At 42.2% G+C, this 19,992-nt stretch overlaps 1 protein-coding gene across 1 annotated transcript; it reads left to right on the top strand.

The window, feature by feature from the left end:
- The first annotated feature begins 98 nt into the window (after positions 1-98).
- LOC131284447 (U3 small nucleolar RNA-associated protein 14 homolog A) lies at positions 99-2,594 on the top strand. The gene has a single exon (XM_058313306.1). It carries the CDS (start codon positions 99-101, stop codon positions 2,592-2,594), a length of 2,496 nt encoding a protein of 831 aa, XP_058169289.1.
- The last annotated feature ends 17,398 nt before the right edge of the window (positions 2,595-19,992 follow it).

The raw sequence follows: 19,992 nt of genomic DNA, 5'->3' as shown, positions 1-19,992 counted from the left end.
TAGCATGCGGTTATTGTGGTGAACACTCGGTGTTATTTGTGAATCGTTCGAAAGCAATTGGTTTGATAATTGTTCTGTTCTTTCACTTTTAAGAGGTCATGCCGGTCGAAATGGAACACTCTTTCGGCGCGTCGGAGGCCGATACCACCGTCGAAGACGAGGAGAACTACGTTGATCCAAAGGCACACGCAAAGTTGCTCGACGGTATCAACAATCTAACCGGCTCGTACTACATTCGCGAGGTAACGCGTACGGAACCGAGCTTGAAACGGTCGGAATTCGGTCTCGCCAAGGCAAAGAAGGATAAGGTGCAGCTGAAGGATCTGAGCAAGTTTTTCAGTAAAACTCCGAAGCAAAATAAGGTACTGAAGCAGCTCGATCGGCTAAAGCACCGGCACGGGTTGGCGAAACCGCTGGAAAAACCGGTGGCAGATCGATTGAAACGGAAAGCCGGATTCCTGCGTGCCCAGCGTAAACTCGACAAATGGGAACCGGTGGTGCGAGCTGCCGAGGTTGCTCCACAGGTCGTTTTTCCGCTGCAATATGATAAGGTGACTGTACACAAGCAGCCACCGAAAAAACTGTCCGAGTATCGCGTCAAGTCGAAGTTGATGGAAGAGATGGAGTCGCTGGAGAAAGAGTACGTCAGAGATGGAGAGGCTGAGCTATTGGATGGCGAAGGGCAGAAAGAGTATGACCTGACGGTGGAGGAAATGCGCCAGCAGTTAATCCAACGCGCCCACCAGAAGCGACTCGAGTCGTACCAGATTGCGAAGGGACGCCGGCAGAACAAGATCAAGAGCAAAAAGTACCATCGGTTGCTCAAGAAGGATAAGTTGAAGGAACAGATGAAAAAGTTCGAAGAGCTGAAGGAAAAAGATCCGGCAGCGGCCCTGCGCCAGCTGGATCAGATCGAAAAGCAACGGTTCGAGGAACGGGCGACCCTGCGCCACAAGAATACGGGCACGTGGGCGAAGAATTTGCAGGTCCGCGCCAAATACAATACGGAGGTGCGACAGGAGCTGGCGGAACAGTTGGCCATCGGGAGAGAGTTGACTTCGCAGCGCTTTCAGAAGGATGAAAGCAGTTCCGAGTCCGATGGCGAGGAAACGATTGCTTACGGTGACAATCCTTGGACGGAACAGAACATTGGTTCCCACGAGCGCGCGGCTGCCGAGCGGGCAAAATTGACCAGCAGCTATCGCAAGTACTGGGAGGAACGAAACCAGGTGGAGGCTCTCAAGAAGCAGCTGGTGGCGAAGGAGAAGGCTAGCATCGGAGGGGAGACGAATGGAGATGTCCCTCCTGATACAGATCATCCGGCGTACGACGACGAAGCCAAGGATGATGGTGATTCCAACCAGATGAAATCAACCAAGCTGACAAAAAAAGTGCGCAAGAAAGTAAAGCAAACTGTGGTACGTATGGCATCCGGTAGCTGGGATGTAGTGGACGACGAAGACACCAAGGCTGAGGAGCCGAAACCGGAGGCAAATAAAAAATCTAAAACCAAGGCGAAGAAAAACTTGAAAAAGGAATCCGCCACTGTGGAGGAACTGTTCCAGGAGGCAGAGGAGCTCATACAGGATGCACTGGGAGACAAACTAGTCGGCGTGAAGCAAAAGTTGAATGGAGTGGGACATATGGAAGCAAACAAAGGGGTCAACGGAACGAGCAGGAAGAAAGAATCCAAAGCTAAGCGAAGAAGTGACCCTAACGATTTGAGCTTCAAGAAAAAGCCTCGCCTGGGTGACGCTGATCAAGAGTTAAACGAGACGATGGGTGGAGCGGCAACGGATGACAGTTTGCTGCCCAAGTTTGTGCCTACTTTGAGTGACGTTAAAGTGACTTCTGGTGGCTCCGAACCAAACACGGACATAAATCTCAAACAGGTTGTTCAAATGAAGCCGAAACACCTCCTGACGGCCCTTCCGGACTCGATTGCGGCCGGCGAACTATCTGATGGTGAGCCAGAGCACGACGACGACGACGACGATGATGACGATGACCATCGGCGGTTGACGATTGCGGAAGCCTTCGAGGACGATGATATTGTGGCGGACTTCCTGAAAGAAAAGCAGGACGATCGGGCGAGTCATCTTCCGAAGGAGGTCGATTTTGGCCTCCCCGGATGGGGTTCCTGGGTCGGACCGGGCATGGATTCGGAAGCACCACGATACAAAGCACGCCAGGTTGTCAATCCACCGAAGGAGTTACCCCGTCGGGATGACAATCGGGATCAGGTGATCATCAACGAGGACGCACTGGTGAACCCGCAGCTAAGCAAACATCTGGTCAACGAGGTACCATTCCCGTATGTCACGGTGAAGGACTACGAGGCGTCGTTGCGGGCCCCGCTGGGACGCACGTTCGTTCCGGAAACGGCTCACGTGACAATGATCGAGCCGCGCGTCGTCACCAAGCAGGGAGCCGTCATTGAACCTATGCAAAGGGATATGCTGGTGACGAACCCGGCCGTGGTTCGGAAGAGCGCTCCGCCGAAAGCGGGTAAGGGGGCACTCACTAAATATAACGAGTTTGTCGAAAATATCGCACAAAAGAAAACAAATCCGAAAAAAAAGTTTAAAAAATGATTGCCAAAATCGAAATCCGTACGTTGCATATTTTATAGGCCGAATAAGATAACGTAAAGGCGTTTGTAAATATCTACAGTGGAAGATATTTGAAATAAAATTATTAAATGTATGTAAACCTGTTGTTTATTGTTTTCGCACTATTCATACTGCATTGACAACAGTATCAATTAGCAAAACGACTTGTTGTTTTTTTTATCGATGTTTTGAAGCATGTTCCAATGAAAAATAAGATCATCCATCTTCAAACCGACTATGATGATTGGGTTTATTTTACTACTTTTCTTTATATTATGCACCCAATAGGTTTTGCCACAAAAGGAACATTTCGATAATGTCATAAAAATAAACTTATACTTCCCACAGTTTAATATCCACTTCCGAAATGTGAATTTTCATCTTCAGCAGTCCTTCGCCAGACTCTTAAATAATTCATTCTTGTAATAAGTAAACTCCAGTTTTTCGGTGTGAGATACTCAAGACTGCCATGGTATTATCACCTCAAAACGATGGAAACTGTAACATGTATGTTAAGATGGCAGGAAAGAGAAAGGAGTTTCAGGGTGTCTAAGCACGTATAATGTCGTGTTTTTAAGTCTCACGTCTCAACTTCTTAAACAATATTTTATATAGAACTTGTTAGAAAGAAACAAGTATTACAAGTTTTACAGCTATAGGAGCAAAACATTGTGCCACACGGGGGGTTCCAATTTTATTTTTTTTTCGGTTCGTTCCTGCTTAATGTTTAACATTGACTAAGGGCGACAAAAAGCTATGTTGGCCTATCCATCGTAATGCAGCTTTTAGAAATTAGTTTAAGGAAAAGATAAGTCAGATTCGGTTCGGTGAATCATTGATCGCGAGTGCCAATACGGAACAGCCAGAATCACCGACTGATATCAGTGGTTAGTTTTTCCGAGAAGTGTGATATGAATATTTGTAATGCGATTGAGATGATATCACAGGAGAAAAATAATATTATCTTATGATAAGCAATATGTAAATGCGAAAAACACGACTGCAAGGTTCAGGTAAGATACAAAAGTGTAGATATTTCTACCAACGAGTAAACCATCAAATTTCTGTTCATGGACATTTTAATTCCATTGTACCATTTAAAATTAAATGTAAACTGCATGTACTTGACAAGTTGTCCACAATATATAAAATGAAAAACACAGCTTTAATTGTATCAAAATGGGTTTCTTCAGAGAATATCTGCGACTTCGACCGAATATCCCTACCGACTAAACTGAAGTAGACGGACGGAGCGTTAGTTATCAGGAATTTATGTTGCATGTGACGATTTGATCGTTAACGCCGGTAAGCGATTAACATTGTTTCAATGGATAAGATATGAATTCCACAAAAAATAAATATGATTTCTACGAATTCCAGGACATATCGCGCTTCGTAGGTTTCATGGTATTTTCTTGTTTGTTTTCACATATTGCCAATATCAAAAGCCGAATTATGTCATAACTTACAGTTTATAATTGTATCGATTGAAAATAAAAGAAAAGAAATAAAGCTGAGTTCTTGTGTTGGTTGAAATGTTTAAATGCCATGCTTTTGAATTAAATTTTATAAATATATAGCCATGTTTATTATCAGACCTCCCTTATACGAATGAAAGACCCACCATTTCGTTCGAATGTTCAATAAAACTTTTTTTATATTTTAACTACCTAAGAACATCTCTTGTCGTTTTTTCGCGTTTTTATTCAGGCATGTACGTACAAAAACTGGAAAGGAAATCTTAATTTAAATTATTCACTGAAACGTAACGGCGGTTGGGGTCCGGCAGCACTTTCTATGCATCCATGGATTCCCGGGTCATCATCCATTTTCGTTGGTATTCGTTGGACCGTTATCCCCGCCGGCACCGAAGGCCGATGCTGGTGGGAACTCTTCCACCGGCATGGGACGATCCGGAACGGGCGTAATGTCCTGCGAATCGGCTGCAGAAGAAAGTAGCAGAAAAGAAGAAAATAAGCGATTTTGATGAATGTGTAACTTTTCCATCCACAGTCTTCAACATTCCCACAAATCTGCTGCATTTCCATTTTATGTCGTAACTTCATTTATCTTGCTTTACGCGATTTTTTTAATCCAATCGGAGGGTTAATCTTGCGAGGGTTACTAATTTGCTTGAAAATCCACGGAAAAGTAACGTAACTTATTTGATGTCGTAAACTACATTTCGTTTCTTGGTATTCTATTCGTCATTGCTTTACTTTGTTTATAAAGTATGCAACGAGATAAGAATGAGGTTATCCATCGAAATGGAAGGACATTTATTTTTGGAATGCCGCACTTTTCAAAACTTTTTACTCCCATTAGACGATTTGCTCAAACGTAGCTATTCTAGTGAACTAAAAAAAATTGTGTAAGCGATTAACATTTGCAATCGTTTTAAACGGCATCAGGTTTGTGTATCAAATTGCAAGTAATATAAAGGTTAAATTTTTAAATCAAAATCGGCGTGCAGCATATCTTCCATGTCAATAATAGCCCATGGACATGATTTATTGCGTACTTCCAATCATTTGAATACTCAGTAATCGCTACGCACAATACAAAGGCGATCATTTGGAATTACATATGCTCTGCACAGGCACATTCGAAAAGTCGCGTATTTTTTTCGCCCATTTATTGACGGAGAATCGGCGGAAAACCACCGAATGATGGAGAGAAATTAATGATGTGTGATGGATGGGAAATTACACCCGAACTTCATTGACTTCGGTAAATCATTTCACACCCGACCAGACTGCCTGGTTCGATGTGAGGGAGGTTTACGACGCGAGCAACCATGGACCATGGGCTCATTTTTATTTTACTACTTAACTGCGAAAACTCAATTCGTCCATGGATTATTAATCGGTAGGTATGTCGATTGGCACAAAAACGAGGAAACAAAAGACTCTTTCATTGGTATTTGGTTCCGTTCAAACGATGATTCATGCCAAAAGGGATGATTCAGCGGGTCATTAGCGTATCAAGCCACCCAGAGTTCGGACATTCGATGGGATAATTTTCATTTTTGTGAATTTTATTTCAGACCGCGTCCACACGGCATCGTAGCGTAGCGATTTTGACACTCCGTCGTAGTGTCAACTATTTTTTATGGCCGTGGCTAAGGCCTCTCGACCAACATTTTCACTACGACGGAGTGTCAAAATCGCTACGCTACTATGCCATGTGGACGCGGGGTCACACACTTTTGGCACGGTAACACCGTATCCGATTGCCCGCGTAACGTTTGGTAACGCACAGGTATCGACTCGATTTTCCCACGACTTAACACGTGCACTGATTGTCATCTCACTTTTTAACGTTTGCCCCAGTGTTAGTCTTATCACTGTTGCTTGCCAGCGCAGAATGTGATAGGGAGCCATTACGAAAGAAAAACTGCTATGCATAATCGAAACTTTTCGGTTCGCACGATACTTACAGCTACTGCAGCAACAGCCCATCTTTCTTTTTCAATTGAGAGAGGAATGAAAAACGTAAAACTCTATCCAATTTTGTTGCAACGACCCTCCGACTCGATACGGCGTGTCCGTTAGCTACGCTGGCTCCGTGCGCCTTTGCGCATTTCCGGCGCAACGTTAACGGGAAGGCCAAAAACTCCAACCGGCGAACTCTTAGGAGCAGCTTTGAATCCGGTATCTGGCCCGAGCTAAACTGAACCGAACTGAACTCTTCTGCTGGTCCGGGGGTCGAACTGTGAACGGTGATTTAAGCAGCCCGATACCGGTGAGATGTTATCGTCGACCGCGCCCAGATAACTCCACCCGATAAGGCATTGGGGGTAAGATACCCGCCGTGTGCCAATTCCTCGCCCGTGCGTGGTATCCGGCCGGTTTCGGCTGGCTCGCCGATATGGCTCTTCACCGAACCCCGGTCGCTGATAACATGTAAACGAGGTGAACCACGGTTGAAGTAATCAAAATGGGGCTAACGAAAGGGGAGGAAAATCAATCGAACCGGAAGCGGGCAGGGAAAGAGGCGCTAAATGGGGGAATAAGGTCGTGATAAAATAAATAAAGTAGTGAACAAATCATTGCCAATTGGGGGAATCAAGCCGCAGTTGCGAGGGTAAACAGATCAGATTCGTTTATTAGGTTCTGCATTGCAGATGTGTGCAATTTCATAAGAAAAGGTTCACTGTAAGAGTAGGAGATACGCTGAGAAATAGGGATAATCTATAATTTAAAAAAGTGGTAGTAATACTATAGAAGAACAGCAGTGAATAATTGGTTTGCTTTCAATAATTGTTCAACGCTTTTCAGTATTCACCACGATTCCTAGAAAAAATACCCTTTTTTCATAACAACTTTCACAAGCTACGAAGATGATGATTTGCGATCGTTAAACTGTTTTTGTTTCCGTTTTATTACAAACATACGTCATCATGCTACGCAAAAATATATTTGCGTTGCTTGCAATATTGTTAAAACATTTATTTAAAATGATGATGCTCGCATGATAAGTACCGATTGGAAATGGTTTGCAATTCCAAGAAAGATTCTCCATTGAAAAATACTCAACTGAAAAATGTACAAAAAATTCAAGATAAACAAACAAGAATTTAAATTAAAAGCTGCCCCACGTTTTTATCTCTTTCATTGGAATACATATTTTTACGTAATACAGTTTCACGTGCGGGAAATGTATTTTTGCAAAACTAGAGCTCATAGAGGTTTAGTTCAATTGGAATGTGCTTTTATATCGTCCGCCAATATTTCGACAGTCGTAATTGGATAAAGTTTCTCTGCATCTAGCTATCACTCAGCCATCGTGCGCTAGAACAGGTGTCGGCAAAGTCAGGATAATTTTTATTCGGCCCGTATGAAAATTGTAGTACTGTAGATAAAAACGAAAAGAAAAAAAGAGAGCATGAACAATTCGTGCAATACTATTTTTGACGCCAAACAACATTCAAAACAACTAGAAGCTGAATTATTTTAATTACTGCCAGCCCGGCAGTAAAATAATTGCACTAGAGTATTAATTTCCAGTACATTAAGAGAGATTAATTTGAAGTCCAACGAACAAACATTTATACGTTGAGTAAGTACAAGACTAAACGATAATAAAAATCAAAATGAAATATTTATAGTATGTTTATGTTCCGGATTAAAACATTTGTATGTAGTTCCTTTAAAAAGAGTTTAATACCACTTTCAATACATTAAATCATCGTTTAAGGTTTTTGGCCCGTGGTCCGGGTTATTTTTCATCATCTAGCCCCTTCCAAGATGTTGACCCCTGCGTTAGAACATCAGACGATGCTCCAAATGTTGTACGAGTGTTGTCATTTTCGGGTGCACTTACCATATCGTCTTGCAATTAGTCTAACGAGCGCTCATTAATGCATCGGTGCCCAAAAGGACTCTTCTAGATAGCATTAATACTATTAAATATCTTCAGGTCTGAATATCTTTCTTGAGGCGAATTACTGCACCATTTCAGACGGTCTATTTGCTTCTAGTTAACGGGGAAAGAACGAAACAATCCTGTTTAACGCTGTTTACATCCTTCTAATGGAGCACTCAGTCAAATAACGCCGTGTGAGAGCAGTTATGTTCGTTCATCAATGGTACTCAAAGTAGCGGAACATTCCTTGGAGTGTCCCTCAGCTACCACCAATCCTTCGTACCTCGTCCTTGTGCATGCATCTGAAACAAACGCTTGTACACCACGTGCCAGCTGCGACCAGGGACCTTCACGTCGTTGTCAGCACGATGTCCATCCTCGTGCCCTGCCATCCATTCTCTCACCCAATCCACATCAAAATCCCTTCGACGTGCATTCGCTGTGGTTTGAGTGTAGTGTACACAATTAATTTGTCCGCCTATCACCACCGCAGAGTGCATACCACAGATCGGAGTCCGCAAAGTACGGCCGGTCCTATTTCTACCTCATTTTTAATTTTAATTTTTCCTTTAAATGAGGCTCGGGTCGTGCTTCCATAAAGCTTGGGACTAGCTGGTTCCAGAAACGAAACTATTTATTACGTGCAGAATCCCTTTTTCGTTTGCCGCTGCAATTATCCGGCTTTGTTGGTCCTTCCAGAAAGGTCCCGGTCATGAAACGGTCGGCTGCTTGCTGATACCGAGTGGGTGAAGTGAGAGTAATTAATTTGCGCAGCTCGGTGACAATGACTTCTAGGCCCGTTTTCTCAGGACTTTGCTACATGTTGCGCGGCTCCCTTGGTTCCGGTAAAATTTGGTGGCATTTGCAATCAATTTTCATTACCACGACAGTGATCCGTTTGTGGTTTACGTACTACTCGCCAGGGACGATGGAATTTATTATCAAGGTAACAAGGTTTTGCTAACAAGGGTGTCCCACTTTCCTGTGCGAAAATATCGATCAATTACGATTACAACGAATACGGTTAGCCTGGACAGAATGGAAAAACAATTACTTACTTACATACCATGAAAAATAAGAAGCATTTGGCTTTTCACATTATCAGCAATTTTACGAAAATCTAATCCAAGATGGCCAAGAAACAAGGACCATATCATGCTTACTTTATAATGCATTAATGAATGTATTATTTAAAAAACAAATAAACATCAATACTGAAGAAGGAAGGAGACAGTTTGTCAATATCAGAAATTCAATTAAAACAAAGAAAAAAAGCCACGGCCCAAATAGTCTGTTGATGAATGCACTAGCAGTTGGTTTTCACCATCAAATCAACGTCATATCGGTATGAATGTCAGTGCAAATCGTGCCGCGGAGCACAAAAACAAAAAAACAAACTCACACCAATCAAACCCAAAGGGGAAAATGCAAATGGACCACCAGCGGAAACCGGCGGCGAAAGTGGACGGAGCGTGGAAAAGGCAATCAAATAAACAAACATCGCATCGGCGCGGAAAAAAGTCGTCTTGTTTTACGGGCATAATAAATTATTATATTTTACTTTCCTGTTCCTTTCCCCGTCTCCTCCCTTCTTCCTTCGTTTCAGTTCCCATTGTTCGTATTTGATTTTTCCAATCCGATGCGAGAGCGGGATCCCGCGGAGTTTTTCCATGGATCCTGTCAGAATCAGACGGGAACCGAACGCGTAAGCACTTTTGATTGTTTGCAGATCTAATGTTTCGTTCCGACGTTTGCTCGTGACAGAATCAAGCGAGTTGTTTTCACTTGCTGGACACAAACAGAGTCTAAATGAAACGATGGAGACCCCGATACTGCCCAGTGGGAAACACTGAGGGAAAAGAAAATGAGCAACAATCCAGCTGTTTTGGAGGGAAAATGGAAAATGTCACGCCCGGTTTGGCGGTTCCGGCAGTGCGCGCGAAGAAAAGCATCCCCGAAGAGCGACCCGAATGGAGCACGTGGCACGACGACGATCGTGACCGAACAAGAACCGAACGGGCAGCATCGTTTTCCGGCCAACAGTAGGTGACGAAAGTATTGGTACAGTAGTTAAATTTCTATTTATATTTAGCAACAGCTTTCAAATTCACACAGATTAATTTTATTTTTAAATGAAGGCCGATAACGGTTACAAATTTGTTTGATTTAGTAACCTTCTAACTTGTCTTGTGCTATTTTCGGTTCAAACATCGACTGATTTTTTAGTTTGTTAGTTTGTTTTTTTCTTTCTACAAATGCTTAAATATGTCACACTGACACCACTTAGATGCTTAGATATAAAAATAACTGACCACCACTGTCGCAACAACACGCATGCAGCGGCAACAGTCGGTCGATTTGCTTGTCTATTGGCAAATAGCATCCGCTCCCTTGGCTGCGGTAGCTGTCTTTTCACTCGCTTTCCTCCTGCCCCCTGCTCGGTCCGAATTTATATCGAGTTGCGCCGGCCCACCAATCGGAAAATTCTTCTCTACCGGGAAAACCACGGGCCGGAATCCTGCCAGTTGCTGGTGGTCCTTCATCCGGTGCGGTCGTCAACGTTCTAGTCGTGCTGGTTGCGTTTTGAATTCCCGACCCGTTTCGAGCAGTTTCGAGCAGAATCCTCGTGTAACCTGTAAAGTGTTGGAGTTTGTTTCGAAGTGATTTCGATTGGTTTGAAAACTTTGATTGAAAAAGAAGCGCTAGAAAAATGGAAATTAGATCGAAGAAATAAAAATGTGTTTTTCTGACTGTGTAACAAAACCAATAAGTGGGTAAATGAAAGAAGTTGGTCGATAGAAGAAAGGAAAGTAAACCTCTTGTAATGTTTTACCTTTTGAAATAACTTTACTTTTATCCTAATTTATGTTTATGCTACTTTGAACGCGAGAGCACTTGAAACATAATAAGAGGATGTCAAAATAGAGGCAAAGTTGACAAGAAACCCCAAATAAACAGTGGATGAAAAAAAAAACTGGAGTAGAAGGGATATAAATTCTCCTTCTTGTGGCTAAAAGGGAACCCCGAAGGATAAGGCACGCGATAAGGCGGCGATAATACGTGCGAAAAGCGTAGAAAATGGCAACTGCCGTTGATTTGTTTGCATAGGATTCGTTCGTGGTTTGGGTTCAAATTTTGTGTTTTCATTTTTATCCATTCCCCTCGCTGGTGGGCGCGGGTTCCAACGGTGAAGCTGCATTTTGAAGACTTTTCTATCAACATCTCTTTTCAGATAAGAAGTTGTGAAAAACGGAGGTTTAAGTGAAAGGATCGTTCGCGAAACGGTGAGAAATGAAATATCACACCCTGTAGGTTTTCCTGTGCGAAAGTGTGTTCAGTGAAAAATACCCAAACACCAGTAGCACCCGAAGCCCGTGGAAGGGAACGTCGGGGAGGGCATTGGAAAATTGCACACGGGAGTTGCCACACACCAGGCGTTGAAAATGATTCGCCAGTGAAACATCATTAAACCGCGTGGAAAGTATTGCCGCCCATTCCGGTCCGGAACAGTGGCGGATGGGTTGGGAAACACGGAAGGAAAATTATAGACCCCGAGTGTCCGGTCCGGGTCGGAGAGGTCACATGAAAAGTGTTGCTGGTGCCGGTGGATGGATGAGTGGTGTTGTTTGGAGCGCTTTTGATGGATTCTAAAAATAAGTCACGACCGTGGGATCATAATTTACACGCCCATCATTACTATTATTTTTCTTCATTACTAACCAGGCGCCTCCATCGACACGCTGGAGTTTGCGTGTGAGTATGTGAGTGTTAGTGTGTGTGTGCGTTCGCTCGTGGGGTAATCAATTGATTTGTGACCGATTTATTGCGCGGCGTCCCTCCCCACCCGGGGCGGATTATTTTGAATCGTCAAAAGTGATGCTATTTATCTAGGAAAAGTGCTGCAACAAGCGGCGTTGGAAAGCGCGGCGGACGGAAAGTTAAACATCGAAAAACCAGATGTGAAAAATGATTCTTGCCGTGATTGTGTCGATGAGTTTTCCGTTAATCGGCTGGCGGCTGACTGAGTAAGCCGTTAAAAACACAAACGCTAGAAAACACGCCAAAATCCCCGACAGAAAGTGGTACGCCAAAGGGTGGCGCCGAAAAAAAAAGCGCAAACCCCTTACAGTTTTTACACAGCGGCCCCGCACAACCCTGACCTCGACCATTCGGGTGGCATTGTATTGTGCAGCGTTGGACATGAGCACCACCTAAAACCGAGGTAACGATTGATGTGGGCAATTTTGGCGTCGAGATAAATAATCGTAATGCGCGCAGCTTCCGTTCCGGGCGGCCGCTGTAGGCCGCATTTCCCTCGTCGGGACGGTTATGGAAACGTTCGCATGTCGATTTTGACGCCGGTGTGGCCCACGAACGGTGGGGAATATCGTAAGCTGACGGTTTTATTAAACCGCACCATCCGGCTCCGTTGATGGGATGGGAAGGATCGTAAACTGCGTGCGTTTGGTGTGGGAATTAATTTAGCTAGCGACGTAGCGTTCGTCGTGCTAGTTTGAGAAATGATCATGAATTTGTTAAATGTTTTGTTAATTTGATAAAATATAAAAGCACTTTATATTACTCTGCGATTAGATCGTATGTTTTTCGTTTCAAAATATACTTAAAAATTGAACGTATTTTTCTTTTGCAAATATACTGAAAAATGGATCTAAATTATTCGTTCATCAAACATTCGATTTTTACAAACTGTGGACCTAGAACACGTATAATATATATAATAAGCTTCAGCAGTACAGTTTCATTCTAAACTTCTTATTCATACGGCAAAATTACATGCTTTTTACTTTCCTTTTCGTACATGAAGTAGAGCACAACATCGACACGTTCCATGTTTCTTCCTTTACCCAGGATTTTGTGGAATCATGCGGACTGATGGAATGGGGCAAGCCATAAATTCCTGGAGCCCTCATTGTGCGCTGCATTATTTAGGAAGGATCCATAGGAGTTTGTTCTAGTTTCATTTTCTGCTTGAATATAGTTTCTGGAAATTTTCTTCTTTGTTTGCTTAATCGGAAACATCTACCGCTCGGATCGGCAGAATGTTGCAGTTCATCCGGTTGGGTTGCGTACACGTGTTGAGAATTTCTTAGCATCCACATGAATGGCAGCTAATTAGTGTAATGAACAACCTCTTTAGTCATTAGCAGTCAAATCAGCTGAAGAAAAGTTGACTTCGCCAAAAAAAAAAAATCTGCTTCATTAGTGGTCGATCGTAATTAGTACCCACAATGTTCGAAGATTAATACTGCTTTAACAGTGTTTATTGGTAGGTATATGAGAATAAAACCAAATTCCAAATCAATTTCATTTACCGCAATCGGTATCATTCCAAATAAAATTATATTCAGCAAACTTAACTTCAATTATCTTGTTCTAAGACGTTTGCTTCCGAATAAGTTTTATTCTGGTTGATCAAGCATTTAATTCGTATTTTTTTCACAAACACTTAGAATAGTTTTGGGAAAATTATCCTCTTCATGCTCTGGTAGATTAAATCCGCGAGAAAATAATCCTTCTGATGACGTGAAGAATTTAAACGGCTTCATTAAGTTCATATAAACGTGAAATTAAAATAAAATTAATCCTTTGTTTCAAAAGCTGTAGCAAAAAAACATGCACATCTTTATGATATCGTTTTACTGTCCTGTTTCCAAGAAATCAAGGCGTGATCAGTAACGTTACCCCCTACAACCCTTTGATTTTTACCCTCATCTTTCTGTGCTCCTCGTCCCTCCGGAAGAAATTAAATATGCACACAGCAGCTAAATGTGCTCGTTGTCGGAAATGTTAATCAAGCCGTTTCGCTGTAAACGGATGAGATGAGACAAACCGGTGGGATTCTGTATAGCCCCCCTCGTTGCGTGTGCCTATGTGCAGAGGTGTCGGTTGAGTCGCGTTCAAGGACTTCCACCTGCGGAGCGAATCGATTTTCCGGCCGTCTTCACACAACTGTCACCTTTAGCCTCTAATCCGTTCCGTCCGAGGGCATAATGAATTATTAATTTATCGACTTGGTTTGAGTATAGTTTGTTGCCTAGGCAAGTGGATAGGGAAGAGTTTCTAGCAAATGGTGGAAGAAGAAAATATAAAACTCTTGACTTTCCTTTCGAGAGAGTGGTAGAAAAGGTTTAAACATAACTCTTATTATGTTAAGTTGTAATATTTTAGTGAACCAAATAAATCCCATAGGGTATAAGATGTTTTTCACGCGTTAAAAATAGCGTATTTGGTTGTCTATGGAAGAAGGAAAAGATCCTATGGTGAATAATAAAACGTTCATTCGTTCGTCAACCACAATATAATGCCTGTTCAATTCAAAGCCATGTCAAAATAATGTTCTGAGAAAGAAGCCCGCCTTTTGGTTGTTATCAAAGGTTGTTGTCAGTGGAAACGAACATTTTTCTCCAACTTTCGGATCTTTTGGCATGCGTCATTGTGCACGTGTAGTGTTAGTTTTTTTTTCTTAGAGGGATCCAATTCATACTTTCTTCTTTCTTTGTATCATCAATTGGATGACAGTGAAAAACATTTCCTAGCAACCGAAACACTTCGTACGGGAATGGAAAATCTTCGATTTTATACATCAACCTTGGAAGCAATACAACAACAATATTTCTAATGTTTTTTTTTCAGTTAATACTGCTTACATCAAAACCACGTACTAACGCATGAGCTGACGAGGAAGCGGAACTGAATCGAAGAGACACAATTTATTACCTTCCCGTTACATCCCACTTGAGCGTGTGCACACAAGTGGCACTTATTTGGGAAATCGGTCGAATGCTGGCTTGCGGTTGAACTAAATGCGTTTTATGACCATCATGTTACGGTTCGGAAACCAATCGATTTAGGGAGCGGGCAGTAAAAATCAGAAATGACAACAAAATCAATGAAAATAGCCAGCAGACCGCGCTGGTCAACGGATCGTTGTTCGACAGACGGGCATCGTCCGTACTCTGTTGAAACTTGGAGTCAAATGGTCGCCACGAAGGATAAAAATGTTCGAACGTCAGTAAAAGTTTGTTCAATCGGATACCACTCGACCTCGACGAGGCATACGTCCGTTGGCGAATCCTGGCCGACAACGGAAACAAACGAAACACTTCAGAGGATTTGGGAGCAGCTTTCGAACTCCAGCTTTCATGTTCTTTTCGGATCATTGATGAAACCGAACATTTTTCTTTTTTTCATGTTGTATAATCGGAAACAATTAGGATCACACTACAACAGTCAGGAAATGAAAAAATACGCTCGATATTGACCTAATGAGGTAGGATGCGATCGAGTCGTTCGAAACAGATCGACAAAGCGTTAAATCGAAGAAATATCACTTTACATCCTAGTGAACAGTTTCAAAAGGATGTTTTTCAAGCTCAACTGAAACACTAGTCACAAAAGGCCAATATACATGGACGGCTTACATGGTATAGTTTTATTGAAACCGTCTCCGTTATGAGACTAATTCATAGCATGTACGAGCAATATTTTACCTAATGTTCATTGCAACAGCGTAAGAATTGGGTTGGTGTATTTTAACAGCAAAAACAATTATGATTGTTGGTAGAAGGTGTTTTGCATCATCTCTTAATAAAATATGACAAACCCCGATTCACTTACCATTTTTAAACGGGACTGTTTTGCAAATAAAAATGTGCAATGGAATACGTTGATTACCGCTGGATGAAAAGAATGGCAACGCATTTCTGAAAAGCATTAAGCATTAAACACGATTTTCACGCAAACGAGAGTCACGAAACTGGAATGGAATTTCATAAAGGCTCTGTACATTCCACCAACGCTCCTATCGACTAAACATATTTTCGGCGAATAAAACGACCGAAGAGATCATCTTAACAGCATCAACTTTAATGCATCCATTTCAGGGCCAATGATGGCAAGCTGAGCGCTCAAACGCTTCACAAAAAGTTGAAGAAATTAAATGAAGCACTTGCAGTATGGATCGGCTTAATAACGTTGTAATGGTGCTTTTTAAATGGATCAAAACCGGCAGTTGAAGTGGGAAGTAATTAAAAACCGACTTCTTCGGTTTGCTACTAGAACTCGAGCGGATTGCTCCATTGGCCGCCCCGGCACTGGCGAATCAATTATTGTACGAGAAGCGAGCTGCAATGTACATCCAGCGTGGCGGAAATGATTGTGTTCCGGCGTGGTATAATTAGCAACCCTTTGACGATGTAATTAAGGTCCCATTCTTCGTACCGGAACGTGCACCATACCGGTATTTTCTTCGACAAAGTTATTGTCTGCTGGGTAGAGAACGCTTTGGTCCGAGAGTTTTACTTAACACGTAGAAATGTAGGTGGGTGTCCAGCGACTCAATTTTTCAGCACATTGGAAATTAGCATCGAAATATTTAGTATTGATTTCTGGAATAATTCTGCCTTACGGATTCTTCAAGTCATGGCCCTGAGATTTGTTACTGATAGTTTAAAATAACTGCGATTATAGCCCGTTATGCACGAAACTTGGACAACTTGATGACATTTTCATAGAATTGGAATTGGCATCGGGTTTGCAGAAAGTGAAATTTGTTTAAATAACTGTCATTCCACAGATTAATTCATAAATTTATTTATGCACCCAAAAAATAAATACTGCAAAATTCTCGTACTGTAAAAACAATGTTCTGTTTAAAAAAAAGTTATAAAGTATATCAATCGATTCTTCGAAGCAATCACACTGCTGTTGCATAAAATGCTTTTTTTCTCGTTTGATGATGATTGCGGTTGCCTTTCGGCACAATACACGTCGTTGGAAACCAACTGAGTAGGCATCACCGCTTCCTTATTGTTGCTCCTTGCGGGTATTTCAGGAATCGTAATGTTTGCTTGCTTTTTAGGCATTCTTTCGGGTGCGGAACCAAACCCGCCCCAAATGTGACCGTTCACTTTGCGCAATTCAAGCAAACACAGATAGAAAGACTCGAGCGTTTGTGTTGCTTGGAGTTGGGTCATGTTTTGGTCCTTCGATAGACTTGGTCCCTTTTTTATTCATCCTGCCCTAATCGAGGAGAGGATTTGTCTCCTTAGAGATTTCCGTTTAGCTTTCACAGTGCGTACCGGACGTTAAACGGCGTAAAACAAGGTCGGTGTTTCTTTGCCATCCCGTATACAGGTGGATAAAACCTAAAAACGACTTCATTAGGCTCGTGGGGCGCTCGATCGGGGCTGACAATCTCGGTTTGGAGATTGCTTTTCCACTGTCAACCGGAACCGTAAACGAAGAAAAATGTACGAGGAAACATTCGAACGCTATTCGAAATGGCTATTGAAATGTCAGTTGTTTTGTTTATAAATGAGAGGTCCTTTTCCACATTTTCCCTCGTTCTTGTTTCGTTTTCCTAAAAATCCACTAAAAAAATATTTGTCAAAACTGGACACTTACAAACACCAAAGAAACACATTGCGAATCAGTTTGAGAATCTTCCCATTTCCTCCTGGAGGCGTTTGGTTGCGTATGGATCTGAGTTCATGTTATTTCGTACATTCCTTCCTGTGCCGTTCGTGACGTGGCTTGGGGATTTCGGCCAACCCCTCATGAAGTGGTGGTATCCAAGAAAAAGTTCTACTTCCAGCCCTAAATGAGCCCTTTGCTTTTAGATTGTGTTTATCTTTGCCAGACCCGGGGCAATTTATGGCATTTGATTCAAAAGGACTTTGTTTTGATTGTTTCGTACGCGCGAAGGATTCCTACGGTTCAAGACTTAATTTGTTTGGGTTAGGTTATTTTTATAAAAATAAAATTGAACATTTTCGTGAATCCAGCATGAAGGGTGTTTTTCTCGAAGATGCATCAAAATCGGAAGGTGAGGTCAAAACAAGCAACTACTGATACTGAGTTGTTCAACTTTCTATTCTTTTCTACCATAAATTTTCATTAGTGACCAAACAATGAAAGAAAAATGCAATTGAGCCGAATAAAATAAGTTTAGTTATAATAAATAAATACGTTAAAATGCAACAATAGTAATATTCAAAATAAATTCTTTACAAAGCTTAATCCTTACTTGGTTTTCGAAAAACCTTCAGTTTCATAAGATTTATAAATAAATGTTATTAAAACAGATTGTAATACAAAAGGGTGCTAAAACGCTTGATAGTCAACGAATTATCTTGATATGAAAAGCCTTCGTTTGCCTACCGCTGGCATTAAAAATCTTGTTCCTTTTGTGTTTCTGTTTTTTTGGTTTTCATCAAAAATCTGTTTCTTGGAAAAATCCCTTTCGCTGCTGTTCAGATGCAAAGCAAGAAAGCGTTCGTGGCATTTCGTTGAGCTAATTTTCTTCCCAAGCTGGCAAAGTGTTCCTTTCAATAATGTATCCATTTTAATGCAGAATGCTTGGGACTGGCTCGTTGGAGACGCGTTTTTCTTTTTGCTTCCTTTGTGCCAGATATGCAACCAAACTGTTCTAAAACTGTATGAAAGCAACGCAAGTCTAATGGATGGCAACGCGCGAATAAAGCACTCCTCCCATGTAAGCATAAAAATTGAATAAAGCAAAACTGGAGCACTTTTGTGGGGAAACTATCGGGTAGACATTTTTCTTCCCGAGCTGGTGATGCTTCGTTTTGATAATGTATTATTTATATCTATTTTGACGACCTCCTTGCAGGATGTACGCTTTCTTGCCTGTGTCCTTCGGTTGTACCGTTTTCCATTTTCAATATTATGAAATCAATCGTCCATTCTTTCACAAAGTACACCCACATCAGCACAATATCCGGTTGTTTTGTTGGTCTCTTTTGAAAGTGGAAAACCCCCTCGCAAAAGGCAAAATGCAGAAAGCCAAGTAGGAACAGCGATGATAATACTGTTTGGGGCGCACCTACACTACTGACATTTGGCGAAGCATTTTTCCTCACTGCCCATTTGCTGGAAATCGTGGGTGGAATCTGCACTTTGATATGATTTTGATGTACGATCAATACATTTCACCATATTTCGCCGAATCACAGTGGGCAGCGATGGTAACCAATGCGAGTGTATAAACAAGTGCGTAATGAAAACCACATTCTCACCCACTTGAGTGGTCTATAACATTCCCGAGCGCTTGAAGTAGATCCCTTGTGTGGGTTTAAATTTTAGTTGGCGGTGCATACACCGTATGTCACCGCTTATAACGGTAGAGAATTGTCCTCTTTCCGTTTAACCTTCTCTGTTGCTCTTCACATGCCTGGTAAAACCACCACTCCTACTGGTAAAGCTTATGAAATATTGATTCACCAACGCCGTTTGCTTGCTTCAAAGAGATTATTGGATTTTTCCCATTTCCATTGAGTGATGCTTCCTGTGACGAGGTTTCGATTTCACCAGACGCTTGTCCCGTGTATCCGAGATAGCTCCAGACACAAGACCAACATTACACAACCACAAGGGGTCTCGGAATGCCACAGGATATCTCTTACAAACGACAGCGATGTAATCGGACGACTAAGCCCCAACAAATCACCCGTGGCCAATGGAGAAAGAGCAAAAAAAAAACTTAATTTTGAATTGTGCTTTACGTTTTGGCTTTCGATGCTTGATTGGGTTTCGTTTGATTTCATTTTCCGAACGCCCTCCGCTATTGAAACATCCCAAGCGAGGTGTCGAAGGATGGTAAATTCCCAAAGCCCTTGGAATGCTGCACGTTCCAATCCCAGCCTAATGTGCTGCCAGGAAGCCGGTTTCACGAAAGGACAAATAACCCAACCAACACACATACTTCCATAGGATTTCTCGGCCTTGTCTAAAATGGTCACCAAATACCGTAGATATGGATGTTGGAATGTTTGGCAGGGCAAGGAAAGCCAAAAGGGACGGCGGATTTTTCAGATGACGCGTGCATAAATCGTGCCGGAATTTCAGTGTCCACCGTCGGCTCGGGTCGCTTCGAATTCGGTCGCCCAACGGCAAGCATTCGAAGATAAGCAGAGGAGAAGAACGCTCAGCCAAAGAAAGCAACATTCAATCGGACGTTTGGTCGCCAGAG

Source organism: Anopheles ziemanni, chromosome 3, assembly GCF_943734765.1.
Source record: "Anopheles ziemanni chromosome 3, idAnoZiCoDA_A2_x.2, whole genome shotgun sequence".
NCBI classification, from domain to species: domain Eukaryota; kingdom Metazoa; phylum Arthropoda; class Insecta; order Diptera; family Culicidae; genus Anopheles; species Anopheles ziemanni.
This window is presented reverse-complemented; position numbering and strand designations above follow the sequence as displayed.

Coding starts and splice junctions, on each gene's coding strand:
- LOC131284447 (XM_058313306.1), top strand. CDS start 99: ATGCCGGTCGAAATGGAACACTCTTTCGGCGCGTCGGAGGCCGATACC.